The sequence below is a fragment of the Lissotriton helveticus genome, chromosome 2_2 (assembly GCF_964261635.1).
Source record: "Lissotriton helveticus chromosome 2_2, aLisHel1.1, whole genome shotgun sequence".
Lineage (NCBI taxonomy): Eukaryota > Metazoa > Chordata > Amphibia > Caudata > Salamandridae > Lissotriton > Lissotriton helveticus.
In genome coordinates, this window is record NC_136060.1 from 319,808,211 (window position 1) to 319,833,949 (window position 25,739).

Genomic DNA, 25,739 nt, shown 5'->3' on the forward strand with positions numbered 1-25,739 from the left:
CCTGCCCTTCACTCAAGCTCGAATATAACTAATACTCTTATCACAGTGAGTTTTATGGAAGGCGCTTTGTCCCTATTCTCATGCTGCTCTAATTTCTTAGAAAACCCTCACTATTACAAGATTCACACCTAGCCCTAAAACTGTGTTGCACGGCGACAACACTGTATTGCACGGCGACAATACTTCTGGTACACGGCGATACCAACAGTGATACTCGGCGATATCACAGAAACAGATCAGATATTCTGCATGACTACCTTCTCATCACACAGTTTTTGTACCGGTACACACATAGCACAAAATAAACAAACTCAACATGTGTTAAAACTTAATCCTATGATTTTACCAACATATATGTATCATGCATGTAACATGTATGTCAAAAACAACATATATAAACCGTCCGATGGCTACCAGAAATTGATCCAGCGCTCTCACCAAAATATTGCACAAATGACACTATTTACTACCACAAAATTTACACTACAACACTAGGCCCATAACAACAATAGAGCGCTTGAATCATGAGGCGATAAGATCTAAATATAGTTGTTTAAACCATCTGCAATAATCAAGACCAGCTTGTCATTTTAGAAAGTTTATTTTAACACATCTAAAAAAAACTTAGGTTTTGGTATTTTATTAAACAAGCATTAGAAAATGTCATAAAGAAAGATTTATTCAGTATTAATAAAAAGAGCAAAAATCAAGAATTATTATTCATTAGCAGGAATAAGTAAAATTAAGCATTTCCCAAAATCCTAACTATATCTCTGTCTCTACCCTCATCACCTAGTAATAAAGTAATTAATAAAAACTCCTGTCCTCACGTGTGAAGTCCATCAGCATAACATCGTCCTCCAGAATTCTCGAGCGTAAGCCAACTATGTGTTCTCTGAACCTATTCTTATACCCTAATTTTAGCTGAGCTAACTATTTTTCACATTCCAGCAGACGATTTCTAGTTCTCCATTGGCTGAGCCACCTCGTACCACAGTAAACTGTGACACCTCCTTCTTACATGCCCGGGCAAATTCACTAGTCCATTGTTCATGTAGAAGTCTTGGCAGTTCTTCCTTAGGCTGCTACATTTTGTAGCGACAGCTTCCTTTTGACCTTGAGCTAGTCAGCTCTGAACTCCCGTGGCACGTTAGCAAACGTTAGCAAATTTCTCCAAAAAGTCATCTTTTTAGCAGTTCAATCCAAAACCTTTCAAAATAAAAGCTCAGAGGCCTTTTCCATCCTTCTCAGAATTATTTTCACTTGAGCCATTTTCATCATTAGGCCTCTCTCAGAAAGCGTCAATTTTCTGCGCCACTGTCCCTGCGCCACTTTTAAAAGGGTACTATTTTTCTGCAGTCATCTCTAAGCTTCACTTGTAAAACTATTATATAAACAAACACAAAGAATAATTAATGAAAGAAATACAGTTTGTTCTGTTGCCTCCCATCATTGCTAATAATTAACCCATTAGTCTAAATTACCTAGCAGTAAAGCACAAATAAAGCAGCATTTTATATCTACCAGTCTTCATTAATCCAGCAGGGTTCTTTATGCACCTATAAAGAATATAGTGACACCACATAGACAAGGGAAGCAAAATAAGCACATGCCATTATTTTAAAAACAGCTGCTATTAGTTATGACATGACAATAGACAAGATTAATTTATTATTTTCCACATACATGAGAATGCAACATAATGCACATTTATGAGCACACATATTAATTTCCCGCGTGTTCTGTGAAAATGCAACTTTAAACTAGGTTGAATTATTATACACACAGCACAATTTGTTAGCATTATTAATTTATTTATGGAAGTGTGACTTCACGGGTTTAAACAGATTTCTGTTTTCTATCCCGCTCCATCACTGGCAACCGTAGAACCTACCTAGGCCCCAACGGGCAGTCACAGCCCTCCTACGTTTAATGATCGTCACACGTTCCTAAGAAGTATTTCGACGTGGTTTATTTACCTCAAAAGCACATGCTGATTCCCCAGCAAATGAGAATGTCGGAAATCCGGGCATGCAACCTCTCCAGCCAATGAAAACGTAAGAATTCGGTGCAGCGCTCTAGTATTAGCTGAGCTACCCCTCAACCCGCCTATCGTAGCTTACTTTACATATTCCGAGTTCAACCTATTCGCGTTCGAATCCAATCATATATTCAGCACTGGAATTGGTTGATATGCGACCCGGACGTACTGAAATGACGGATGAATGGTCTCAATTTGTCCGAACTTAAGACTGCTTTTATGGATGGTTAGTGTAAGTAACCGGCAGGGGTTTTCCTTAGGTTTATTTGTATTTTTTCACAACTGTACTGCTAAAACGGAGCTGGTAAGCAGTGCTATCTCGAGTACAGATGAAGAACATTAATAAGGCTTATTGGTACACATGCAGATTACATTCCCTCTTTAGTTTGCATAGATAACCGGGGTATACAGTGGGACAAGAGGGCAGAGGGTTTAACGCATAGTCAGGGGTATTGAGCGCTATATAAATGCAATTTCAATAAAATAAATAAAACGGCAGTCAGGAAAACCCACCACTGCCATAAACGGTAAAATCAATGGGAAAACGGGAAAAAAAGCAGACCAGACCCTGGGCACAGAGAGATGAGCAAATATATTTTGTATGTTTATTTTCCAGTCCTATTCATTCAGGATGCAAATGTTGATATGTTACAGATTGACCACCCCTCTATATAGTGCCAATCTCAGGGTGAGTTACACATGAGCTACCCTGCTGAACGTGAGTTCTGGTGGTCATGTTCTTCCTCTTTTTCTGTTTTTGGGGATACGGTTTTGGGGTTCAGCTTTTCTATGAATCATTATGTTTTGCCAGTGCTGTTTTTAGGCCGAGCATGCTAGACAGTGCAGGCTCTTAATGCGATTATGGACTTACCTAGAGCTTCCAGGAGCTTATTATACCCACCCATGTATTGAATTTGGCAATCTCATTTGCTTGCTTCTTATTGTCCCATCGTATGTTTTTTCCTCCCTGGAACATAGTCTCGTTGCCATCTCTTTGGCTGGCTGCTACCCTTTCACTGTTCACTTTTAGGGAACTACTTTGTAGTTTGAAACCTATCAGACTGCTGCTGTCTGGTTGCTTAAGGAATTCTTGGAGACTTTCTGAACATCCCTCCCCCGCCCCACACTCCATCCCTCGCCCCACACTCCATCCCTCACCCCACACTCCATCCCTCGCCCCACACTCCATCCCTTGCCCCACACTCCATCCCTCGCCCCACACTCCATCCCTCGCCCCACACTACATCCCTCGCCCCACACTACATCCCTCGCCCCACACTCCATCCCTCGCCCACACTCCATCCCTCGCCCTACCACTATCTCTCGCCCTCCCTTTATCTCTCGCCCTCCCTCTATCTCTCTCTCGCCTTCTCTCTATCTCTTGCCCTCCCTCTATCTCTCGCCCCCTCTATCTCTCGCCCCTCCTCTATCTATCTCTTGCCCTCCCTCTATCTATCTTTCACCCTCCCTCTATCTATCTATCGCCCTCCCTCTATCTATCTTTTGCCCTCCCTCTATCTATCTATCGCCCTCACTATCTATCGCATCACCATAGCATCACTCGGCACCACCACAGCATCACTCAGGGGCACCACAACATCACTATGCGCTACCACAGCATCACTGAATGCCACAGCATCACTCGTCGCCGCCACAACATCATTCAGTGCCACCACAGCATCAATCTGTGCAACCATTCAACAACAACTGATTCGAATATGCTCTCTCAATGTTTCAAGCTTTATTACAAATGTCACAAAAAGATGTTGATATTTCACTTCTGTTCTTGGATTTTGTCACAATAAAATGCACTGAACATAATCTTCACAAAAGTTATTTACAAAAGTTTAAGCTATTAAGCTATTGCCATTATAAATTACAATACCTTTTATTTAAGTATTAATTATTTAAAAAAATTAAAAGCCATTTTTATTTGTAATATCAATACATCTAAATCAATTAAACACATGTTGTATTACAAAAGTTAAAACTATTGGCATTGTAAATGACAAAGCTATTTCACTAATTTCAAAACCAACACATAAGTAAAAAATGTGTCATTTACAATACCAATAGCTCAAACTTTCCTGATGCGAGACCTATTGCATTGCAAATGCTTGTTCTAATACCGAATAGCACTGGTATGTATGAATGTTTTACAACCAGAATACAGTTGCAAAACATTCATAATTTACTGACTCCATAGAGGAGGCGGTAACCCATGGGACACCTTTGTGAATGTGGATGAAACATTTTTTAAGAGCAGGCAGTGGTCCCACGGACCACTGCTTACTCTTAAAAATAAAAGGAAACCTTTTCATTTTTATTTTTGTAATGTAGCCCGTTTTCCTTTAAGGGAAACGGGCTGCATTACAAAAAAAATGCTTTATTTAAAAAGCAATTACAGATATGGTGGTCTGCTGACAACAGTAGGCCGCCACCCTTGTGATTGTAACCATGCCCAATGGGTCATAAATTACGACCTGCCTCGTGAATATTGATGAAGCAGGTCCATTTGCGATCCATTTGGGAATCGCTAAATGTGTGACACATTAATACATTTCATTTTGTGAGCCTCTAATTGCAAGTCGCAAAAAAACGCAAACAGAGACTCACAAAATCAAATGGTCGTACATCAGGCCCTGTGTGTGTTCTTTTGCATCACACTGTGCTGGTCTGGAGGGAAGCTAGGGCAACAAACCAATAGCAATTACATGTCAGCCTATGAAGTCTGATTCTTTGCATCGCTGGCGAGAAGGCTAATTCAGGTTTAATTATACAGAAAAAGAGCATGTTTAATTAGTTGTGCAATGAGGTATTGCAAATGGCCTACTTTATTAACGCTTATGTGGTTCACTCGCACACTTATGCACACAGATGTCTCTGGTGACCTGTAACCGTAGGTCCGAGATAAAAACATTCAAATCAAAGGGAAAAAAGAGGCGAACTTGCCTTGTGGGTAAATATAGCTTGATTCAAAGACAATAGGGTTACATTTGTTCACTGTGTAATCAGCAACATTTCTAGAAATGTATTTTAATGCCAGAACTTGAATTTCCCACTACATAAACAATTCATTTTTTGTACTTAGATTTTAAACATACGTTTTAAAAACGTACCTTTTTACATGTTTCATTAATGAAACTGCTCTTAAGGAATCTGGGTGTGCCTCCGCCTACCCTGCAGCTGTTAATTACGAAATTTGAAACTTATGGGTCATTTCCTATCCATTGCAGCCTATGAGAGCCACTGTTAGACAGCAGCCACCACGGCTCCACTCAGTTGCAGACATGTTGGGGTCAGTGTTATGTTGCTGTATCTTTAAGAGTGTCATGGTCAGTGACATCACTAATAGAATGATTACATTCCAATGGTTGAGAATACAGTTTGCTATAACTTCTGCTGGTTGATGGTTGTATCAATAAAGCTCCTACTTCATCTTACCAGTTTCTTGAGCTTTTATCAGTCAGGCTAAAGTGTTTCTGTTTTCCAGCTTAGGTTGGGGCACCTTTTCTGCAGTTACAGGGTTCTCTGCAGTGGAGGCCAAGCTCCTTACTAGCTTTCACACAAGTTGTGATGCAGTTGGTGGCGGCACATCTTCAGCCCCAGAAGCTCATCATCATGAGCAATCGACAAACTCATTGGACTGGTAACATGCACTTTGTAGCATCCTCCCAAGTCCGGGAGCCTGCAAATGAAACATGCTAAACACAGAGCTCTGTAACAGACGTTTTAATTGTCCCTAGTAAAGTGCACGGAGAGTGCCAGGGCCTGTAAATCAAATGCTACTGGTGAGCCTGCAGCACTGATTGTGCCACCCAAAAGAAGTAGCCTTGTAAAGGTATCTAATACCTGCCACTGCAGTGTTAGCACACAGTTTTTACTGCCATGTCGGTTTGGCAAGTGCACCCACTTGCCACGCCCTAACCTTCCCTTTTATGACATGTAAGTCACCCCTAAGGCAGGCCTAAGGTACCTCCATGTGCATGGTGCAGTGCATGTGAAAAGTAGGACATGTACTGATGTGTGTGACATGTCCTGATAGTGAAATACAGTGTATCTCATGTTTCACTATTGGAAGGCTATCTTTCCAATAGGATAGAATGGGAGATACTTTGTAACATCTTACAAGCATAACTTCCCATTGGGACAAGATGGAGAAATGGAGTTTAGTATGCCTGAACTCAGAATGTAAAAATGCATCTTTTAGTAAAGATCATTTTTATGTTGTGTGTTTGAAAAGACCAATTTTAGAAAGTGGGTATTTTCTGGATTAGCCATCCTATGTGCCTCTGCTAGTTTGTGGATTAACCGTCTAGCTTTCGAGTGACATGGAATGGGGATGTGCATTCTCTTCAGACAGCCACTCGGGGGGGGGGGTGTTTGAGGTGTGTCCTGCCTCTCCTGGATGAGTCAGGGCAGGGCTGAATAGACCTGAGCTGCATTTAGAGTAGTGGGAGGAGATTTCTTTGCATCTGAATAGGCATGGTCTGCCTTGGACAATACTGTCTTCACCTCCTTCAGGAAGCTGGGCCACAGAGGACAGAACTGGTTTGGACTAAGCACAGACAATCTCTGCCATAAGAGAACAAAGGGAACTGTGGTCAGTGGCAACTCGCTTCGGAACAGGAGTAGTGTGGCGGGGGATTAAACAAAAATAAAAATTAAACAATGTACCTTTGACACAGCACACACCTCTCCCGTGGCCTCACGCCTCTCCTCCTCAGCCGGTAGCACCAAAACCACTCAGGTTTCCAGGCTCTCTCAGCCAATTACGATGCTGCGGGAGCAACAGCATGACAGGACGCTCAGGTAGTGCCTGGGGAGGCTGTTCTCCACAGCCAAGTGGAAAACATTCTAAGTGCGCATGATGGTTTGGCTGGCCCTAGAGGCCGGTCAAACTGTCATGTGCACTTAAAGGAGTACAAACAAATCCTCCCCTGCTCTGGCATCATGGACCCAGCCCGCTGTGACTCCCAAAAGAATAAGAAAATTATAATAATGTCTTGTTTTTATCTTTGTCTTTTTTTCACTGCTGCAATAGCATTGGGGTGACTCTCCTCCACCTTAGCGGAGGAGCTGCCACTGAACGTGGTTTAAATATTGGGGCCCGGACCCCATGATTTTTTAACTCTTTTGGACTCAGAAACCTGCCAAGGCGAAGAGCTGGAGAAGCTGTGAGGAGGAACTACTGTGTGCTTTGCTGTGTTGGCCTGCAGTGGCTGCTACTGTCTTAGGCAGAGAAAGGACTGAACTGATCTTTCTGCAACTTCTTTGTTTGAGTTTCTCCAGGGGGTTGAGGTAGAGCTTGCCCTTTGTAAAAGAAGTCTCAGGAACAACAAATACTTAGTTATTCTGTTACCAGCACTGGGAACTTTGTGTATTGTGCTGCAACAGAAGAAAAAGCAACCCCATGCAGTCACCAATGTCGCTGCAGGCTCCGTGTCCTAAAGGCACAGCAGAGGCACAGCTGCACTTTGCACCTGAACACTGGTCTCACCTACGATGCTGTCTGATGCTGCCACCAAGCCGCTGCTTGCACCATGACCTGTGGGCACCACCTTGCTTCACACTGCCGCCCTGGCACCCCTAATGAGGCTGCACAATGCCAACATCAACACCGCTGCTTGCACCGTAGTTTTAGGGCACAGCTCATGAGTTACACAACACACTGCCCTCATCCCGCACCACAGCCTTGCCCTACCAACACCAGGGATATTTACTCCAGTCCATCAGCCAATGACAGCGCTTCAGCAAGGGCGATGCCTCTGCTTTCACCGTGACCAGCCAGCACTGCGATGAGCCCCGCATCACTTTACACCGCAGCTCTGGTCTCACCGCCACCGCTGGATGAGCGTCACTGAGCCGCTGCCTGCACCGTGACCTGAGGACCCTGCACCGTTGCTCTCTGCCTCGCAAACCTGATGCCAGCCAACGCAGGCACTCCCCACTTCAACCGCGAAGAGTTCAATCTGCTATATATTTGACATCAATAGCTCGACGTCTCCTGCACCGACCTCTGGAACTGATTCCTGCCAACATCGGCTCTTAGGAGCACACTAAGAGGTTGCCAATGCCGAGCATTTCTAAAAGTTACTTTAGCTGGCCCCCGATGCCGCGATCAGCCAGAACTATTGAGATTTATTGTTGTTCATGACACCGTGATAGCCCCGGATGGCGCTACTGACTTCAAAGAATTGTATTTTAAGTCTATTTTTGATTAGTGAGATTTCTGAGAACTGAAAGGTGGATTTTTTTCGTTTTTAGTCTCGGTTATTTTGCAAAAAACTGGTGTGGTGTCCTTTTGCAGTGTTTTCACTGTATTACTGTTGGTTATGTGCAAATGCTTTACACACTGCCTCTGAGATGAGACTGACTGCTAATGTCAAGCTCAAGAGGGTGAGCAGGGGTTATTTCAGTAGTGTATCTCCCTTATCCTGACTAGGAAGAGGGGTCCCTACTTTGACAGGATAACAACCTGCCAACTAGAGACCCCCATGGTACCACATACTGTTTTTTTATTTTTCATCTTGCCATTTGTTGGAAACTTGAACTTTTTATTGCATCATGCCTGAGTCAATAGCATCATCAGTTGCATCCCTGGAAGTAGCCTTTGAGGAGAAAAAGTTGGAAAACTACAACATGAAGGAGTTGAAGGCTATTTGCAAAAATCTTAAAGTCCAAATTAGAGGCCTCACCAGAAAAGAAGAGCTACAAAAGGCACCGAGGGTCTGGGTCTGGATAGCAGCCAGATATGCTGGTGAACAATCTGGAGATCTTAGTATGGAGGCAAAGGAGCCTATTCTAAGGGTTGATGTGCTTTTGGGAGGAGGAGCATCCCCCAGATCAGGCAGCAGTGGCACCGGTGAGCAGTCCAAGGTGTTGGCTAATGTAGCACTTGGGGAGGAGGAGGGGTACCTAGAGGAGGATGGGGATCTAGCAGAAATGAACTTTGTCTCACTAGGGAATAGTGAGATGGTCCCAGGAAACCAGGTGCCTTTAACATTAAGAAGTACAGCGCCTGGGTAACCATTAATGGGAGAAGGTTAGAGGCTCTCAGAGATACTGGAGCCAGTGTAACGTCAGGCCGGATACTGGAGACTGTGTGACCAGAGTCTGGTGTCACCTGGTCTCTGAGGAGCATGTAGTCCCCAGGGAATTCCACCAAGTAGTTGCTGTGGACAACTCAGAGCGCCAGTTTAAGGTGGCATAGGTTCCCTTTGAATGGAGTGGGGTCTCATGTCCCTTGAGGTTGGTTATGAGCCCTACCATGCCTGTAGATTGTCTACTAGATAACAACCTGGAGCAGTTTCAGCGAGAGGTAAACTCCTTTAACTGGAAATACAGATCGACCAGGTTGGCATGGAAGAAGCTCAGGGGGAAGACAGACATGGGAGGTTTGGCACTGCCGGACTTACAATACTATGCCTGGGCATTTCAGCTCTCACATTCAAGAATTCTGTTGAAAATGCCCACAAGTACAGGGGGAGGAGAGATGTTTCAGGCTATGTTAAGGGGGGCAGGGCTACTGGAAGAAGGTTTTATGTTTAAGTTTGGAGACCAAATTTTTTTTTTCAAAGTTACATTGAAATTTCGCCAGCCGATGGTAAAAAATTGGGCCATAATAAGAAACAAAGTGGTGCTCAACTACTTCTCAAATTTAGCGCCACTGTGGGGCTCCCCAGGTACACCTGCATGCTTCCAGGATAATCTGATAAAACCATTGAGAGATTCTGGGATCATAGCGTGGGGAGAGCTGTTGAATGTTTTTTTTTCTCTCCTGGGAAGATCTATGTGAGAGAGTAGGGACTGGCCTTTCCAGATTCAAGTATATTCAGATGAAAAGCTGGGTCCAAGCCCAGTTTATCGTAATACATCATTTGGGAAGGGCAGTAACCTGGAGGAACAACTTGTAGCGAGACCTGTGGGGAAAAGTGAGGTCTCAGTGTGGTATTGGGCAATTGAGGAGGAAGTGGATGGAGTCTTTAAACTTGCAGATGAGTTATGGGGAGAGCAGATGGATATACAGTGTGATCTTGTATGGTTGTACTCATTCAAAACCTTTCATAGGGTGGTTAAACCTGTTTGGTTGAAGCAGAATCATTTGTTTATGGTTCATAGAGCATATTTATCCCCTCTTAAGTTATCGACATGTTTGAAAGGGAAAGTATGCAATAAATGTGGGATGGCTGAAGCATCAGCCGTTCATATGTTTAAGGATTGTCCTTCCATCCGGCCCTTTTGGGAAAATGTGAAGAATACTCTTGAGTCCATCCTGAAAGTAACATAAGGTATAGATCTGCCCCTAATTATCTTTGGCCTTAATGATAACATCACTGGTCCTGCTAGATTATTACTATTCTATGCAATCTTAATGGCTAGGCGACAAATCTGCAAGTACTGGGTGGATCCAGTTCCACCAAACCACTCAGAATGACTGACTTCACTATATGAAGTATCCAAGATGGACATGGTTAGATCCTGTAGCAAGAAAAAAATTGCTTTTTGGGACTTACTGATTCAGTGGAAATAGAGAGCCCGGGTTTTTTTCCCCAGGTCCTATGATTATGCCTTTTTGGTTACTCCTTGGACTACTGTATGCTCTCAGGCCATCGATATGGTCCATCAGGTCTGTAAAGACCGAGTTGGAGTAAAACCTAACCTCACCCCTTGACATTCTCCATACCCATTAAACGCATCCTTGATTGAGTCAACATAAGAATGCCAAAGACTCCTGAGCTCAATCAGTAAGGCTACGAATGGGCGGTTGGATTTTTCAAGAGGGTTAAAGGCGAATGAGGACAAAAGAAAAAAAAAATCTGGAGTAGTCCTTGTGGAAGGATGTAGAGCTTAGGTCTCAATTAGAGATGTTTGGGTTGCCAGGGTGGGCATGCATGACCACACGGTCCATGGCTGCCAGTAGGGATGATAAAAATGACCTGGATCCTGAAAGAGTGGCCCAGGTGCCTGTCAAGAAAAAGGGCAAAGGGCGCGGGAAAACCAACCCCAAAGTTCACACAGTCTGAGAGGAGGCTGACCTTGAGGGTAACACCCTGGTAACTACAGGGGAGCAAGTAGCTGGACTGGGAGACTTACCTGAGCTGACCCATTGGCAGCAGTAAGGTGGTCCCACCAGGGAAGAATTCTTCAGGGAGCAGAGTGAGTGCCTATCTCTAGAGGGTTTGTAGGCAGCACACCAGGCAACTGATCAGACTGGATCACACTGGATCTACTGGGAGAATGGTCTCCTGTACAGCGAACCTAAGGTCGCTGAGCCTGGGTCAGCCTGTGTGCTGGTGTTACCCCAGCGCTTCAAGACCTTCCTACTGGGTCTGACTCATGATGAGCCTTTGGCAGGACTTTTGGGGCAGGTCTAGACCTTTGACAGGATTGTCACCCACTTTGTTTGGCCCCAAATGTGAAGGCAGTCAGATGCAGATTGTAGGTCTTGCCAAACTTGCCAGGCAAGTAGTAGGAGCGGAAGGAAGTGTAAGACTCCTCTCCAACCTTTTCGGTTATTGGCATCCCTTTTGAGAGGGTTGGGATAGACATTGTGGGACCACTAGATCTGAAGACAGCCATGGGCAACAGGTATCTCCTGGTCTTGGTGGACCATGCCACCCGGTACCCAGAGGCTATCCCTCTCAGGACAACGAAGGCGTCAGTGGTGGGCTGGGCGTTATTTGGGATTTTTTCCCACATGGAGTTCCCCAGAGAGGTGGTATCTGACCAGGATACCAATTTCATATTGAAGTATATGACATACCTGTGGGAGAAGTGTGGTATAACTTACAAGTTCACTACTCCTTACCACCCCCAAGGTAATGGGTTGGTAGAAAGGTTCAACCAAACCCTAAAAGGAATGATCAAGGGTCTAACAGAACCCACGAGGCATAAGTGGAATGTCCTCTTACCATGCCTTCTCTTTGCATACAGGGAGGTACCACATAAGTCTTTAGGGTTCGGTTTCTTTGAGTTTCTGTATGTTCACCCTGTGAGAGAACCTCTCATTTGTCAAGGAAGGCTGGGAAACCACTCCCAGGAAAACTCCCCAGGACGTATTTAGCTACATGCTGGCCTTCAGGATCCAAACTTCCCTCTCCAGGAAACTCGCTCAGGCGAACCTAGAAGCAAGCCAGGAGGAGATGACACGCTGATATGACCAGAATGCCACTCTGGTGGAGTTGCAGCCTGGCTAGAAAGTGTGGGTTATTCAGGACAAATGGACAGGGCATTTTGAGGAGGTTGAGTGCAAAAGTAATGTCACCTAACTTGTGAATTTGCAGTTTCCCATGAACCCTTTCAGGGGCCCCCAAGTGAACCACCTCAAACTGCACTTTGAGAGGTTTGAAGTGAGCATGCTCTTGGCAACAAATGATGGGATCGAGGAGGAGAGTGAGCCTCTTCCTTACCTCCTGTCAACCAAAGAATATGATGAGTCAATGGAAGGTGTGATTCTATCCCCTACAATGACCCCAGAACAGCAGAGTGACTGTCACCAGTTGTTGGGGCAGTTTGCCACCCTGTTCACCCTGACCTCAGGTGTCACCCCTTGGTGTACCCATGACATGGACACTGGGGACAATCTTCCTGTGAAGCACAATATTTACATGATGACTGACAGGGTCAGAGCTAGCATCAAAGAAGAAGTCTCTAAGATGTTAGTGTTAGGGGTGCCCTCCAACAGTCCTTGGGCCAGCCCAGTGGTTTCGGCTCCAAAGGGTCCCTACTTGGATAGGGTAACAACCTGCCAACTAGAGACCCCCATTTCTAACAGGGGGTATGAGGTCGTTGAGGGGCATATTGATTGTTCACAGATGACACAGGCTAAGATGCTTGATCTGGACATTCAGACAGGGATGCCTTGCTCACATTCTCAGGAGCAGACGGACACCAAGACAAATGTTTAAAATGTGATAAGTCCCTTGTGATAGACTTTCCAAGACAATGTGCAGTCACCATATGTCAACAGCAAATGGAGTGTCCGTTTTCCATTTACGTTCAACCAGTACCCAGTACCCTTTATGGAAGACCAATTCCTGGGTGTGTCGGCGCTGATCAGCATAGGTTTTCATCTTGCACTTTCAAGAAGTTTCTGTGACATGAACTCTTAGAAATGGGAGTGTTAGACCTGGTATCATTGGGGTGAGTCTCCCTTCCATTTTGTACTGATTGCCTCCTCTGTTTTTGATCTGTTTTGCTGGTTAGATGTTTTGGGCACTGTGCCGCTGCTATTCAGTGCCACAGTGCAAGTGCTCCCTATGTTAAATTGATGTATTCATTAGTGACTCCATGATTGGGTTATTTGATTTACTGACAGACCCTAGTACGGTGCACCATGTGTGCCTAGGGCTTGTAAAGCAAATGCTGCTGGTGGGATGGCAGCACTGGTTGTGCCACCCACAGAAGCAGCTTGTAAAGTGTGTCTCAGGCCTGCCATTGCAGAGCCTGTGTGCAGTCTAGTACTGCTATGCTGACTTGGTAAGTGCAACCACTTGCCAGTCCCTAAACCTTCCTCTTTCTTCATATCAGCCACCACTAAGGTAGGCCCAAGGACAGGGTGCATTGAAAGTATAAGGGAGGACATGCCCTAGTGTGTGTGGCATGTCCTAATGTGAATTACAGCCATTTTCGTTTTTCACTATTGCAAGGCTACCTGTTCCCCATAGGCCAGAATGGGCAGTTTAATTATAACACCTTATAATCCTAACTGACCCAGGGAACATGGTAGAAATTCAAACTTAGTATGTCTGAACTCAGAATGATAAAATACATCTTTTAGTAAAGTTGATTTTAACATTCTGTGTTTGAAAAAAACCACTTTTAGAATGTAGGTATTTTCTTGCTAACTATCCAAGCCTGCCTCTGCTAAGTTGGGTATTCCTCGTCTGGAGTTTGAGTGACAGTGGCTTGGGAATTCCAGGAGACAAGGTGAGTCAGCACAGGGCTGAATAGAGAGATCTGCATGTAGATGGTTGGGATGTGTTGCACCTGGGACCTGAATATGGCTGTGCCTTCCCTCCACAATGCTAGCTCCACCTCCTGTGGTGTGTCTGATGTCCCTAGCCTACACAGTGAAAGGAAAGAAGGAGTCTTGCAACAAAGTACTCCAAGACTGACCAGAACTGGTTTGGACTAGGCAAAGGCCCCTCTGCCTTCAGAGGACAAAGGATTTTGCAGTATAAATATGGAGACCCAGAACCCAAGACTTTAGATCACTTCAGGAACAACTAGACAAACCCTTTGCCAAGGAGAAGAACCAAGGAAGCTGCAGGAGTTTGGACTGCCCCCTCTGCCAGTGTGCTGTGTTGCTGGGTTGGCCTGCAGTGGTTTCTTTATTGCCAAGGAAAGGAGAAGGAATTTTTAAAAAACTTTCATCATCTTGGAGAATATTACTCCAAGCGCTTGAACTTGTGCTTGCCTCCTGCTGAAGTCTCAGGGACAAAAGACTTCACCACCAGCTACCCTCTGAATTTCCTTGCTGTGAATTCTGTCTGCAGAAGCGTGCATGTCGCTGGGAGCTGGAAGCGCGACGCATCGAGAAGAAGCGCGTCTCCGCCGCAGAGGTCACCGCCCCATCACCAGAGAAGCGTGCCTTCGTCAAAGCTGTTACCTGACGCATCACCGGAGAAGCATGCCGCCGCCGCAAGGTCACCGTCGCATCACCGGAGAAGCATGTTGCAGGGCCTGTTGCGGCTCCAAGGCTACAGAGGTCGCTGCACGGCCACCAGGCATGCACACATCGTCTTCACGTCGTCGCATCAAGGCGCCATCTTGCCGTAACTGGGCCGCAGTATGAGAATCTATGCATCACCTCCTCTCCGATAAGTACCAAGATGCCTCCCCTACTCTGCGCAAGCATTGAGGCGCGAAGCATTGTCTCCCCTGCAGCAAGGAGCCAACGCATCTCCAACTCTATACAGGAATGGTAACCCCGGCACTCTAATTATTTACATGTACAATTTAGTATATGAGTCTCTCAAAACAAGGAAACACCATGATGTAGGGAGATACCTCCTGCTACAGGAAAGGTTCAGGAGAGCAAAAATTGATCATTCATTGAAGTGATTTATTCACTAATAGATATCAAAAAACATGATCATTGACACTACATCAAGTATCAAAACATTCATGAAGCTAATTATTTCTATGATGTGCTTAGAAAGCCTGTCCTTGTCGTGTAGAACATCAAAGACAGCCAACACGCGTTTCGTCACCACCGTGACTTCCTCAAGGCTTAGATATTGTTCACACAGGAGCCTGATCATTTTCATTGGCTCAATTGTCCCGTATATGTAAAGAATCCTGGGTCCATATTCGAATCCTCAAAGCTCACTTCTAATGCCTGCTTCAGGTCCTTATCTTTCTTTGTTGCGTCTATGGCACAGGCGCTTGGTCCTCCCAGACGTTTGTTAATACGTCTATACGTTAAATACACTCGATCCTTTGTCGCATTGCCTGGAGTCGAATTGTATGTGTATTGGAAACAAGTCCAAAAACTATTAATATTGTGAAACGATCATTCGGCAGAAAGTAAGTCTTAGTCACGCTGTCAAACAGCAAGTGTGTATCAAATTAATGGGAAGCCATAATAAGGCCAATCAATGAATCTAGGTTTCTGTCAAGTAATCCAGAAGATTGGAGTTCAATATCCAGGGTACTGTGATAAGACCCTGAAATGATGCTCCATACGGTCACAGTAACCTGCCCTTTCTGTCCGTTCCACTGAAAGCGCAAGCATTGAGGTGCGACGCATCGTATCCCCCGAAGCAAGGAACCGATGCATCTCCCACTCTGCGAGCCTTTTGTTTGTTTTGCGTTACGCATCCAGGTACTTTTGTGAGAACTGTGTTGCATTTATCATCAACTTTAACTTAGTGACTTCTACCATCTGTAAATCTATTTTAAGTACAGTATTGTGTATTTTTGTCGTTTGTGGTCTTGTGTTAAGTCTATATAAAGAATACTTATTTTTAAAACCTGTGTGGTGTCCATCTGTAGTGTTTTCACTGTATTACTGTATGTATTCACAAATGCTTAACACACTGCCTCTGAGATAAGCCTGTCTGCTCGCGCCAAGCTCCCAAGGAGGTGAGCAGTGGTTATCCAGTAGTGTAATCCCCTTTCGCTGACTTAGAAGCAAGGGTCCCTATTTAGTCAAAGGTGCATACCATTGCCAACTAGAGACCCCCAGTTCTAACAGGGGGTCTCTAGTTGGCAGTGGCTTGCACCCTGTCCAAGTAGCGAACCTTCCTTCTAGTCATGATGAGGGAGTTACCCACCCAGATAACCCCTGCTCACCCCCTTGGTAGCTTGGCACGAGCTGTCAGGCACACCTCAGAGGCAATGTGTAATTTATTTGCACTTAACCCACACAATAACACAGTAAATACACGACAAATGTACACCACACCAGGTTAGAAAAATAGAGAATCTTTATCTAAATGAGACAAGAATGAAATGACAAGAATCCAACATAGAAAACTCAAAATATGACGTTAAAAAGGTTTTAAGCAATTCTGTCCATAGAATTCTATGGATGCGGCTATTTCACAAAAATACCACAACTGCTTCAAAATCCACAAAGCAAAACAGCCACAGAGTAGGGAAGCATTGGGAAACACAGTGATGCGTTGGTTCCTGGGTCATTGGGGAGGCGATGCGTCAGTTCTGCTGCTCGCAGGAGAGGTGTTGCATCAAATCCGGACTGCAGGGGGAAGTGATGCATCAAAATCCAAGACAGTTCTGGTCTGTGGGTGATGCCTCAAGAAACCTGTTGCACATGTGTGATTCGTGGAAATATGAATGTAAGGAGATCAATGCGGCAGTGCCAAAGAGGGGCTGTGTTGGTTTGTCTAAACGTGGATCTAGCGTGCCAGACCCCCGTTAAAGTCCTACAACGTCCTGTTTACAGAATTCGGACCGAAGTAACTTTTGCGGCGGTCTGTAGTCACAAGACACTGATTCTACATCCGCCTGGGTTAGCGGCTCAGCTGCCTATCGCAGGATCCTGACCTATGTGGCGGATTCCTTAGTTACCACGCAACCACGCATCAATATCGAGATAAATTGAACTGTGGACATTATACTTCGTTGCTGTCTACTCTGCAAATTGCCTATCTAGACCCACATGTTTCTCCATCCTTGAAAGTCACCGCCCTGTGCACCATTCATTAATATCTATTGCCCCTCCTGCATCCTTGTCCTGATGAAAACCCTCTAGCAAGGCCCTATCCTACGCCTGCATCAAATTGGGTCGAAACGTCAACACTTTCCCTACCCTCAGCCTTTTTCCTCATTTATCATTTGTGGATTTGTTTTTAGGCATGAGCTTGTGATATTAATTTATGAATTCTTGATCATTAGTTTTTGTTAATTTATTGTTAGCAATTTTACATTGAGGTCAAACCGACCATTGTTCTGTCACTTGTTTAGTTTTCCCACACTTTCCACCACACCATCCCTCCCTTTCCCATCCATTAGGGGCACTATTTATGATCAAATATTGATGTATCCTATGAAGAGCGTTTTTATTGAATATTTGTACACGTTGTGATTAAAAACAATGTTGTGATACTTTCTTTGGATTCAGCTGAAATATTATTGAATTTTAGCTTATTTGCTTCTGTTTCTGGGACCACTTTGTCTGTATTACTAACTCACCCAGGTCCCAGTGACTTATTGGGTTAACCTGTGTTTCTATAGCACGTAGCACAGTGTTGGTTTCTTCGGCAGCCGTCCCACAATGTGTCGATCTTTTCAATCACACAGCAGGGCCTGCATCAGAGTCAGTGCGGTAGTCTCGGTCTTCGGAGACATGGCTCGCTGAACTCGGGCTGCAGTTGTTTCTTTGGCCATGGGCAGGTGCTGTGTCGATTGCTTCAGTCGCACGGTGGTGGTGCGTGGAAATTTCTCCTGCACGGTGGTGCTGCATCGTAAAAACAGGCACTGGAAGGGCCATGCATCGATTTTAATGGTTTCAAGCAGATCTTTAGCGCAGGGACAACTTCCTAGGGCCAAGAACTGGAATTGGCACCACAAGGCAGGTCAAAACTCCCAGCAGTAGAGTTCAGGGATGCTGCAGGTGAAGTCTTTGCTGGCCCTGAGACTTCTTAATAGGAGGCAAGCACAAAAGCACTTGGAGAAACATCACAAGCAGTATACAAAGCAAAACTCAATCAATCAATCAATCAGCAAATTTGTAGAGCGCTCTACTCACCCGCTAGGGTCTCAAGGCGCTTGGAGGGGAGGGAATTGCTACTGCTCGAACAGCCAGGTCTTGAGTTGCTTTCTGAAGGAGAGATGGTCCTGGGTCATCCGAAGGTGGGTGGGGAGGGAGTTCCATGTCTTGGCCGCCAGGTAGGAGAAGGATCTTCCTCCGGCGGTGGATTTGCGGATTCGTGGGACGGAGGCGAGGGCGAGGCTGGTGGATCGGAGCTGGCGGGTGGGTGTGTAGAATGTGAGGCGGCTGTTGAGGTATTTCGGGCCCATGTCGTTGAGAGCCTTGTGTGCGTGGGTGAGGAGTCTGAACGTGATCCTCTTGGTGACGGGGAGCCAGTGCAGGTCTTTCAGATGGGCAGAGATGTGACTGTGGTGAGGGATGTCCAGGATGAGCCGTGCAGAAGCGTTCTGTATGCGCTGGAGTTTTTCTGGAGTTTGGCTGTGGTTCCAGCGTAGAGGGTGTTCCTGTAGTCCAGACGGCTGGTGACTAGGGCCTGGGTGACCGTCTTCCTGGTTTCGGTGGGGATCCACAGGAAGATCTTTCGGAGCATGCGCAGGGTGTTGAAGCAGGAAGACGAGACGGCGTTGACTTGCTTGGTCATCGTGAGGGAGGAGTCCAGGATGAAGCCCAGGTTGCGTGCATGGTCCATTGGCTTGGGTGCGGTGCCCAGTGCAGGGGGCCACCAGGAGTCATCCCAGGCGGAAGGGGATGGTCCGAGGATGAGGACTTCCGTCTTGTCTGAGTTTAGTTTCAGACGGCTGATCTTCATCCATTCCGCGACGTTCATTCCTTCCTGGAGGCTGGCTTTGGCGGTGGCGGGGTCGTTGGTGAGGGAGAGGATCAGCTGGGTGTCATCGGCGTAGGAGATGATGTTAAGGTTGTGTTGGGGTGCGATGGCAGCAAGAGGGCTCATGTAGATGTTGAAAAGGGTGGGGCTGAGTGAGGATCCTTGCGGGACGCCGCAGATGACTTCGGTGGCAGCGGAACGGAATGGGGGGAGGCGGACTCTCTGGGTTCTTCCGGCGAGAAACGAGATGATCCACTCCAGGGCCGCTCCTTGGATTCCGGTGTTGCTGAGGCGCTGGATCAGGGGACGGTGGCATACGGTGTCGAAGGCTGCTGAGAGGTCTAGAAGGATGAGGGCAGCAGTTACCCCGTTGTCGAGCAGGGATCTGATGTTGTCGGTAGCTGCGATGAGAGCGGTCTTGGTGCTGTTGTTTGCTCGGAAACCGGACTGTGATGGGTCGAGGGATCCGTTGGTCTCGAGGAAGGCGGAGAGTTGTCTGTTGATGGTCTTCTCGATGTCTTTGGCTGGAAAGGGGAGGAGCGAGATGGGGCGGAAGATCTTGAGGTCCGTGGGGTCCGCGGTGGTTTCTTCAGGAGGGTGCTCAGCTCGGCATGTTTCCAACTCTCCGGGAAGGTGGCGGATGCGAAGGTGCTGTTGATGATGTTCCGGAGCTGGGGTGCGATGATGGAGTCGGCTTTGTTGAAGATGTGGTGTGGGCAGGGGTCGGTTGGGGAGCCGGAGTGGATTGCGCTCATCAGGTGGGTGGTGTCTTCGGTGCTGACAGGGGTCCAGGTGCAGAGGGTGGTGGTGGGGGGCGTTGGTTCGGTGGTTGGGTGCGTGATCTGTGCGCCGAAGCTGTTGTGTATGTCGGCGATCTTGCGGTGGAAGAACGAGGCGAGTGAGTCGCAGAGGTCTTGCGAGGGTATGATAGCGTTGTTGCAGGCGCTGGGGTTGGAGAGCTCTTTAACGATGCTGAAGAGGATGTTGTTGTCCAGTCGTTCTTTGAATGTTGTCCTTTTGGTGGTGCGGATCAGCTGGTGGTGTTTTCGGGTGGCGTTCTTGAGGGCTGTCATGTTATCTGTTATCTGTTGTCTGGTTGTGGCGCCAGGCTTTCTCGAGGGTGCGGCAGGTTTTCTTGGAGTTTTCGAGGTCGTTGGTGAACCACAAGGCTTTCCTGCTGCCGGATCTGCTGGGAGGGTTCTTCAGTGGTGCGAGGTCGTCGGCGCAGGTGGTGAGCCACTGTGTGAGGTTGCGGGCTGCTTCGCTGGGGTCCGTCGTGTTGGTGGGTGGGTTCTGGCTGAGGGCCGTGGTGAGCTGGTCGGCGGTGATCTTGCTCCAGTTTCTGCGGGGGGACCTGCTGCGGGTGGTGGTGGGTCGTGGTTCTCCTGAAGTTGAAGTGGACGCAGCTGTGATCTGTCCAGTGTAGTCCGCAGGAGTGGCGGAAGGAGATGTGCTTGCTGGAGGAGAAGACGGGGTCAAGCGAGTGGCCGGCATAGTGGGTGGGGGTGTTCACCAGTTGCTTGAGTCCGAGGTTGGCGAGGTTGTCCAGCAGGGCGGCGGTGTTGCTGTCATTATTGTTCTCTAGGTGGAAGTTGAGGTCCCCTAGGAGGATGTAGTCTGATGAGGTGAGGGCGTGTGGACTGATGAAGTCTGCGATGGCTTCGCTGAATTGTGTGCATGGTCCCGGGGGTCTGTAGATGAGAGTGCCTCTGAGGGTGGTTTTGGGGTCAGTGTGTATCTGGAAGTGAAGGTGCTCGGCGGCAGTGAGAGTGTCCTCGGAGTTGGTCGTGATGCGGATGGTGTTTCTGTGGACGATGGCGATGCCTCCTCCGGTTTGGTTGACGCGGTCCCTCCGGGTGATCTTGCAGCCATCCGGGATGGCTATGGCGATGTCGGGGCTGAGGAGGCGTTCATCCAGGTTTCTGTGAGGAAGGCGACGTCTGGTGATGTTGTGTCGAGGAGGTTCCAGAGTTCGACGGCGTGCCTGTGGACGGAGCGGGGGTTAAGCGAGATGCACTTGAGGTGGTTGTTGCTGGTGCTCGGCTTGGCGGGTGCGGTGCAGGTTCGAAGGCAGGTGAATTGGCAGGCTTGGCAGGTGAAGGGTCCGTGGGTGCGTTTTGGGGTGGCTCGGTAGCAGGCGGGGTTCCGGCCGGCGTTGAGTGTGCGGAGAGTGGCGGCGTCGTAGGTCCGTCGGGTGGGCTGGCATCGTTGAGGACCAGGGTTCCTGGCGCTGGGCGCGGTCCAGGCGTGGACGGGCGTAGACGGGCTTGCCTTTGGTGCGCAATCGGTGCAGCCGCGCAGCGGTCTCCATAGGAGGGGAGGAGGGGTCAGCTGGGAGGCGGGAGGGAAGAAGCCAATGGGTGTAGGGGGGGCGGGGAAAGACGGGGAAAGACGGGGCTGAGGAGCCCGACGGAAGAACCAGGAAATAACACTCACTCACTCGGGGGTACAAAAAAGAGAAGGGGGCGGGCAGGCGCATGGGGCACACAACCAAGGCACAGGTAGTCCAGGAGGCGCTCGTGCAGGGCAGGAGAGTGCCGATCTGGACGGAGGAGCAGGCTGCAAAAGTTGTCAGGAAGGCGGAGCTGCAGCGGAGGGGAAGTGACCTACCCGAGGTACAGATTCACATTCTCATTATCAGCCTCCCCAGCTGCTCCGGCTGTCCACCAGACCCTCAGCGCATTTTGCAGCTCCTCCTTTCTAGCGGAGCCTCTAATGAGACCTCCAAAATCTTTGCAAAAATGTTGAGCTGATCCACTTTGTAAGACTGCAACTTCTCAATCTCAAACACCAATTTTGTCACCTCACTGGGTGACCAGACAGAGACATGCTGCGTGAATACTTCAATGGTTATCACAAAAACATGAAAAATCAAAAAGCAGTATGTGGTAGTGTAAACCAATCACTGTATGTCAAAGTACACATACAAGTCCTATAATCACTGCTGATCACCAATGTTAGAAATGGGGGTCTCTAGTGGAAGTGACTTTCACTCTGTCCAAGTAGGGACCACACTTTCTGGTCTGGATAAGGGAGTTACACACCCAGATAGCCCCTGCTCACCCCCTTGGTAGCTTGGCATGAACTGTCAGACTTATTTCAAAGGCAATATGTAAAGTATGTGTACATAATGCACACAGTAAAACAGTGAAAACACTGCAAATGGACACCACACCAGGTTGAAAAATAAAGTATCTTTATCTAAACCAAACAAGACCAAAGCAACAAAAATCCAACATACAAAACTCAAAATATGACTCTTATAAGGATTCAAGCAATTCTGTCTATAGACTCTATGGATGTGGTGATCTAACACAAAGTATCTTAAATGCGTAAAATTCCACAAGGCAAAACAGAGGGAAGCGTTGGAAAACACAGTGATGCGTCAGTTCCTGGAGGCTTGTGGAGGCGATGCATCAGTTCTGCTGCACGCTTGAGAAGTGTTGCGTCGCATCTGGACTGTAGGGGGAAGCGATGTGTCGAAATCTAAGATGATTCTGGTCTGTGGGGGATGAGTCAGGAAACCTGTCGCACAGGTGTGATGCGTGGAAATCTGGACGCGCTAGAGATCGATGCAGCAGTGACAAACAGGCACTGTGTTGGTTTCTTCAGGCGCGGTCCATCTTGACAGCCACACAGCAGGGCCTGCATCTAAGTCAGTGTGGTGGTCTCGAAATTCAGAGACACGGTGCACTGAACTCAGGCTGCAGTGGTTTCTTTGGCCGTGGGCAGGCACTTCGCCAATTTCCTCATCCACACGGCAGAGGTACGTGGAAATTTCTCCAGCACAGCAGTGATGCATCGGAGAAACAGGAGCTGGAAGGCCAAGGCATCAATTATGATGGTTTCACACAGATCTTTGCAGTTGGAGCAACCTCAAGGGCCCAGACCTGGAATTGGCACCATTTGGCAGGTCAGAACTCCCAGAAGTGAGGTTCAGGGATGTTGCAGGTGAAGTCTTAGCTCGCCCTGAGACGTCTTAATAGGAGGCAAGCATACAAAAAACCTTGAAGAAACTTTAAAAGCAGGATACAAAGTAAAGTTCAGTCCTTTTCCTCTCCTAAGCAGAAGCAGCAACTGCAGGCCAATCCAGCAAAGCAACACACAGGCTCATGTTGACTGTGTAGCCCTTTTTTAGATAAGGACCACTCTTTACAACTATTGCCATAACACATTAACATATACTATAGATGCCTCATGTGCTTTCCATTTATTTGCATGTAATAAAACTAATACTAATTAAAGTCACTGGAGACGATTTATTCCATTACATTGTGCTCCATAAACACCTTACCCCAGCCTCACTAGACCCACTCATCACATGCCTACATAATATATATTATTTTTTTCCGGAGTTTTTTATAGCACAAAGGTATCGGATATCAGAGCGCTTTACATGAGCAACAATTGTATTACATAAGGCCACATTCATTTTTGTTAGGCACGGGGAGATTAAGTTATTAGCTCAGAATGACAGGTCCGAAACCGGTCCTAGGATGCTTGTTTCCGGTCCAGGGAGGACCTGGCTTGGCAATTCGGGCTGGACTGTTCCCATGAGGCACAGGGTCAAGATTGATTTGCATTGGTTAGGTCTAAAGTAGGGTGGCATGGTGAGCAAAAGAATGATGGATTTAACCCAGATCTCTTGCCTGGGGGTGAATGTTTTGATTTGTTGTGCATTCCGTCCATCAATTGTCTATTGCTTTGTCGCTCTAAGTGCGCCAGGTATGCCCAGACGTGTGTCCTGGGCTCACTGTGCCACTGGAATCTAGCTATCCTGGCTGAAGAGGGGTGAAACCCCAAAACCGGTCTTAGGATGCTTGTTTCCGGTCCACGGAGGACCTGGCTTGGCAGTTCGGGCTGGACTGTTCCCATGAGGCACGGGGTAAAAATGGATTTGCGTATGGCCAGGTCTAAATTGGGGTGGCATGGTGAGCAAAAGAATGATGGATTTAACCCAGATCTCTTGACGGGGGAGAATGTTTTGATTTGTTCTGCATTTCGTCCAACAATTGTGTGACTATTGCTTCATCGTCGAGTGTATCACAGATATTATGGGAAGCAAAAATAGTGAACTGCTGATGTGTTACAATATTGATAACACACATCACTAACCCTGAAAAACATTTAGAATTTGGACAATTGCACCTGTATACTATCATTGCCCAGGCCTAGGAGGGCATTAATGAGCTTAAAATAATTCATAAATTCAAACTTCTTCTGAACAGGGGCCCAGGGACTCGAAAATCCTTAAGATGTCCCTGTTTGTTTCTCCACTCTCCTGCTGGGGGAACGTGTGTGTGTGTGCATGCATGTGTGCATGCATGCATGTGTGTCAACCCTCTCCCAGGTCAGGTGGCTCAGTGGACTAATGCGTCCACTGCAGGGGCCTCTGTTCGACCTCATGGTCATAGTTATTTTTTTTTTACTCGATCCCCTACCGGTGCAGCCCTCGGCCACAAACTACACAGTACATTTGGCCCCCGCGAGAAGGTTTGTGAGTACCCATACTCTAGGGCAACCCATCTGTGGCACAATTACATTTTAATGTCCACATTCTTGAACATTTTGGATTAGGTGTTTTGTCTTGCAAATAGTCCATTACTGGTTTCAACGCAGCTTCAAATGTCTTGGGTTCATCCCACTGGTCATATGATAACATTTCCATTGGCATTAATATCCACAACTTGAATAGTCAGGTCATAAAATCAAGGGCTCATGTGCTCTTCCAGGTTGCTTCCAACAGGATGTGTGTTATTACAGTCTACTCCCCATCCTTAAACCCTCCCCAGTTCCTTGGACGGACACTTATCATTGTTGAAGAATCTAATAGGATTGGAAAGTTGCTGGCTTTTTTTGTATGGATCAAAATGTCTTTCCTAAAAAATACAATCACGGGGCAGGCGCCCACTACTTATTCTGAAAATAGCTAACAACGAACGGCAGGACTAATGAAAAAAAAATATTTGCTTCTACAGCTTTCTTGAAAAAATTACACATTTATATAAATGAAATAAATGCGCTGTGCCTAATATGCTTTATTTTTATGATCGTTGCAGAGGCAGCAATCAAGTGTGAAATGAAGGTAAATATCATTACAACTTTATAGCATTAATTTGCTGACATTTCTATATTTTTTCATGTATATCTGTTCTTCATAATATTTGCATTTTACATGTATTCTCTTTCATCTATAAAACCTATAACTATAATCATTGTTTTTCCACAAATCGGTTTTGTTTGTTCAAGAAAGATGAAGAGAAAACGCATGCCTACCATTATGATTATTAATAACAAAATGCTCCATATCTCTCTGCATTGCCAAACGCCAATTTATCAGAAAAGAATGAAATGCATTTATACACAAACTAAAATGTAATAGTCCATCACTTGTCAGCTAGTGTTAATTTACAAATGTTCTTTTTTAATTTCATAGTAAAATCAAATTAAGTACCAAATACCATTTCGAATATCACAGGCACAGGTATTTGAGTGTGTAAAGAAAGTCCCTTTGCACAGAAGATAACCATTTCCCGGGAGAATTTAGCTAGAATGTACTACAATGATGTCAGCCCTTGCTTACTGACTAATCAGACCATCTTCCCCGAACTGATAAAATATATCAGAAACGGTGTGGCCGGTGTTTAATTTGAGCCGGTGCTTGCAGGTTGGGCCCTCCTGGACCCGTA

The 25,739-nt window shown here is 46.5% G+C and overlaps 1 protein-coding gene across 1 annotated transcript in view; it reads left to right on the top strand.

Annotated features, from left to right (window-relative positions):
- The window catches only part of CLNK (cytokine dependent hematopoietic cell linker), a 1,039,166-nt gene that overhangs the window by 602,735 nt on the left and 410,692 nt on the right, over positions 1 to 25,739 (top strand). Inside the window, exon 8 of the mRNA XM_078678887.1 lies at positions 25,110 to 25,135. Within this exon, the coding sequence (XP_078535013.1) occupies positions 25,110 to 25,135 (26 nt within the window). The remainder of the gene's footprint in view (positions 1 to 25,109; positions 25,136 to 25,739) is intronic.